Genomic DNA, 5,000 nt, shown 5'->3' on the forward strand with positions numbered 1-5,000 from the left:
TTTCTCCGAAACAAAGTAGGTGACCCCCCCCCCCCCCTCCCCCTTTGTTTTTTTTTTTCATTTTTGGAATAAACAAATTATGACCTAATTTCAGGCGAGAAATTTCAATGTGGGAAGATTTTTGCGCGAACGTCCTTAAGGCAGGACACCTTGATTGTTTGAAAAAACACCTTATTTTTGAGTATGGTATTTTGGGGAGACAAAGTCCGCTCAAAACGTGTCGAATACTTCTGATGGTTTTTGCAGGTGGTGGCGGCGGGGGATTTTATTCCAGCGGAAGAAGTTCAACTAACTTTGGTGGTACAAAGGGAACTGGCGGAGAAGGAGGCAAAGGATTTCGCCAGGGAGGAAACGGTGGAAGAGGATACGCAAACAATGCTTTTGGAGGATTTGGAGGGGGTGGTGGGGCTCATGGAGGTGGCGGAGGTGGGGCGGGAGGTGGTGGAGGTTACTCTGGGGGAGGTAGCGGGGACAACAAACACAACTCCTGTGGGGGAGGGGGAGGATCTTACAATGCTGGCAAAAATCAAGCGAATGAGTGTTGTTTCAATGCGGGTGGGCACGGTCGGGTGATAATCACATTTACCTAAAAACAACGAGCTCAACCATCGCCTACACTAATTCAAAATCTTCGTATTTCTGCTGTCGGTTTTGATTTTGTTTCTTTGACTAAAAGACAACTGTTTTAAGGTTAGTTTTGAACGACGACGATGCATGCGTGAGCAACGTACGCATGCGCACTAACTTGTCGCTGATCAGTGCCCTTTATCTGACCCTTTTAACTCCCAAGGGTGATTGAAAAAAAACTTTCTTCTCACAAGCTAAATACATTGTTAAGCAGACTGGTGGCGAGAATAAAGAAATGAATGACCTGGGGTTTTTTGTCTAGATAATCTTCAAATTGCCATAACTGGCATAAAAAGGAATGTATGGCAGTCAGTAAGGAGGACTGACATTCAAGTCTTGGGAGTGAAAGGGATATACTATTAACAAGAGGTGCTGATCAAGACGCTACTAAGTGTGTGTATGTTGCTTTGTACTTATGCTTGCGTTGCTGGTGGAAACTCCGGAGTTTAAAATGCTACTATGATTAAAAAATCACTTCCTTTTTTCCTTCAGATTTTGAAAGTGTGATTGCTTAACACTTGACTGGCAAAACTTCGAGCTTTGATTTTTATTCCTAGGCGGTTTACTTTGAGTGTAAGGTTTGGATTTCACGGTCGCCCATTACTCACGTTCCAACCTGACCGATTGGACCACCCCAGAGGGTTGGATCTAGGGAAAAGTGACGTCACCAGCTTAAGATTTCAGCCTGTAAACGCAGCTTATTATATGTGCAAAACACGAGTTTAAAAGCCTGAAAGCCCGAAACTCCCGTGTTGCATATTAATTCAGCCGCGTATACACACATTGCGTTCTTAAACTATTGAGTCTTTGACGTCATTCTCTCAAGATTTTAAAGTTAGTGATATAATGGCGGACCATTAAATAGGAAAATTGCAGTTAAAATAAACACGCATCTTTTTTTAAATCAAGCCTAAAATTAGGGTCACTTACTATTTAGTCAAGATAGTTTGAAATCCAAAGAAAAATAAAAATTGATTTTTTGGTCGTAGTAGCACTTTAAGACACGCCGAAGCAATTTTCCCTTTGTAAACGAGCGATGCCGTTTGGACACTACCGAAACAACGCCTTCATCTTGGGAATTCTAAAGTATTTTTTAAATCAAGCTAACCCCAACAATTTATTGAAAGCTAACCGAATAAAAAGGCTTGGTTACTAAGAAATGGCATCGACCGTCAAAAGTGGCATCGCTTGTTTACGAAAGGGAAATTAGCCACGGCGAAGGCTTCGGAAACGACAACGGCACAAAACAATACTATAATTGGTTTAAAGAGAAAAAATACTCGTTCTGCACGTGCAGCACACAGTTTAAGTGATCTCATATTTTTGCGGTATTTTGCATAACGACCTGAAATCACCAAATCTCAGGTTTTAACGTCGCAACCAACGTGAGAATAGGGAGCTTAAGCAACGACAACGGCGACGGCAACGAGAACATCATCTCAAAATATAAATTCGCGTTATTGTAATCGCTTCGTTACTATTTCAACTTTTTTAATATGACGGGGGTGTGGTAGTTCCTCGAAAATGACGCTGGTAGGAACGGCGCTCAATTTAGGGCAGAAAATGAAAATTTATCCTCAAGTAATGACGTTGTCCATAAAACCTCCAATTTGGCTATTTCACGTTGTAGTTTTGCTGACGACGGCAAAGAAATGGACAAAAGTGAAAAATGCACGTGCAGGGCGTGCAGAGCTATTGTTTTTGCCCACTAAATATGCAAATTTGTGACGTTCTCGTCACCGTCACCTCGTCTCGTCACCCGTCGCCGTTGTCATTAGCGAACTTAAGCAACGACAACGGCGACGGCAACGAGAACGTCACAAATGTGCATATTTAGTGGGCAAAAACAATAGCTTTGCACGCCCTGCACGTGCGTTTTTCACTTTTGTCCATTTCTTTGCCGCCGTCAGCAAAACAACAACGTGAAATAGTCAAATTTTAGGTTTTAAGGAGAACGCCTGCACTTGACGCTAAAGTTTCATTTTCTCCCCTAAATTAGGCGCCGTTCCGACCAATGTCATTTTTGAGGAACTACCACACCCTTGTCATATAAGAAGGGTTAACATGTGTACAAAGTGATTACAATGACGCGAATTTATATTTTGAGATGACGTTCTCGGTGCCGTCGCCGTCGTCGTTGCTTAAGTTCCCTATTAGGGAGCTTTAGCAATGACGACGGCAACGACAAAAGAGAACGTCATGTAAAAACATAAATTCCCGTTATTGCGATCACTTCGCGACTATTCCGAACTTTTTAATATGACAAAGGTGTGGGAGTCCTACAGAAATGAAACCGTTACGAGCGGCGGTTAATTTAGGAGAGAAAAATGAAAATTTATGTCCAAGAGCTGACGTTCTCCATAACACCTCAAACTTGGTTATTTCACGTTGTAGTTTTGCTGACGACGGCAAAGAAATTAACAAAAACGAAAAACGCATGTGCAGGGCGTGCAAAGCTACTGCTTTTGCGTACTGAATATGCAAATTTGTAACGTTCTCGTTGCCGTCGCCGTTGTCGTTGCTAAAGCTCCCTATTGCTTAAGCTCCCTAAAGCCTTACTAGCTGTTACTGATTAAAAGAATGAGGTTGTCTGAGGGCAGATAAGGGATCTACAGGATAAACTATTCGGTTCAGTTTTAACCCAGCATTGATGAGTAATTTCAAGTATGATAAATACATTTACTCTGAATTACTGGGACATGGCGAAGCAGAAATCCCAGACCCTCTTTATAGGCTGCGGGTCTAAAACATAGGTCACAAGTCAGTGCACAGGTCACCGTGCTACAGATAAATAAACAACACCAAAAGTGTCTAGTAGCCCTAATCACTCCAAACAAATGTTGTTTCAGGTTTGGTGGAAACGCTTGGAACATTTGTGCACCAGTAGACCAAGGACTTCCAGTTCTGACCTGTGAAATGTGACCCGTGTTTTAGACCCGGCCTTTTATGGAGAAATCTTTGTTTAGAGTTTAACTAATGGTTGCGGTCGCACTTGAGACAAACACAGTGTAACACTAGTGTTGACACCACTTTAGTGTCAACTCTCGAATGTAACCGCAGCCTTGCTGGTGTTTTGAATCCCAAGGGGAACACTGAACAATAGAACTTGATGTTACACCAGTGTTCACTCCCTAATGCGACCGCAACCAATGTGTGTATAGATTATACCACAGTTCGACGTCAGGGGGTTGTGGAGGTACGTTTGTAGTCAGAGGAACGAGCACATCTTTGATAGTAGCTGGAGGGGGAGGGGGCGTAGAAGCTGTGACTTTAAGGCATTCAGAATGTGATGCAAACACAGCAACAACAGGCAAAACTGGGTTCCGGTCTTTGTCAGGTGGAAGTGGTGGACACGGTACCCAGGCTTCATACGATACCAATATATTGCTTGAGGTTACACTTGGGTTTCCTGTAGTGAAAGGCCATAAACGTTAAGGCCCTTTATCACAGCAAACGTGCGTCAAAAAAGCAGTCTCAAAGTAGATAGATAGTTCGTAATGGGCCGCCACTTTGAAAGCACAGCCGGGAAAGGATTGGAACGAGTTCATACTACCCTCCTCTCCTTGGGTATATATTTTTACTTGCCCCAGTCCTCTGTTACTCTCGTTATCCAAGACGTTGTCCGATATTTCCCCAGTCTCGATTCTTACCAAAATACGCCCGCTTCGTTGGCTATGATTTAACATGTATGTTCAACTCTACATGAGCAATAAACTATTGAAAGGAAAATCTAAGATTTCAGTGATAATAGATAGTTCTGTATAATTCCCATCAGACCACACTCAATGGGCAACTTCAGAAAGTGTTGTTTAATTTTGAAATGAAGGCGATGCTACACAATCGTGCAGACATTTGTTATATTAAGTAACTCTTAAAGGGGTGTATCATGGATTGTTAGTAAATATCTGGAATGCAAAGGAGACCTGTTTACCGATGGCAAACGAAAATCAATGGCCAATTTTTCTTCAAAACGGCTATTTTAGCTCACAGAAACCACTCTAAAAGTTTTTTTTTACGCGTAGCCAAGATTAAATTGAATGCCAACTTGAAAACGTCGGGCTGACGTTTTCAAGTTCTCCCCTGGCATCTTAGATGAACTCTGTAATAAATTCGTGTGGCTCATTTTTCTTTTAATAACTCGATCGATGCGATGATCCAGCAGCAGTTTAAGATTGAAAACGTCACTGAAAATTGACTTAGTTAATTTATGGTCAAAATAAATGGGATAATTCCCATGATACTGCTATGCAACGTCTGCCTCCAAGAAAAGTGTTTTTCCTTTATAGTTTATGGAGTTGGAAGTTGCAATTCAAACGGTCGCCTTCTTCTTGAACTTTGCACAGAAATGGAGTTCACAATTACCAACACGTGGT

General features: G+C 42.0%; 1 protein-coding gene across 2 annotated transcripts in view; it reads left to right on the plus strand.

The window, feature by feature from the left end:
- LOC138003511 (uncharacterized) overlaps positions 1-2,463 on the plus strand; it is an 18,071-nt gene extending 15,608 nt beyond the window's left edge. For both annotated transcript variants that reach the window (XM_068849612.1, XM_068849613.1), the window contains exon 8: positions 247-2,463. In XM_068849612.1, the coding sequence (XP_068705713.1) occupies positions 247-590 (344 nt within the window). In that variant the 3' untranslated portion in view covers positions 591-2,463. The remainder of the gene's footprint in view (positions 1-246) is intronic.
- The last annotated feature ends 2,537 nt before the right edge of the window (positions 2,464-5,000 follow it).

The sequence above is a fragment of the Montipora foliosa genome, chromosome 5 (genome assembly GCF_036669935.1).
Source record: "Montipora foliosa isolate CH-2021 chromosome 5, ASM3666993v2, whole genome shotgun sequence".
NCBI classification, from domain to species: domain Eukaryota; kingdom Metazoa; phylum Cnidaria; class Anthozoa; order Scleractinia; family Acroporidae; genus Montipora; species Montipora foliosa.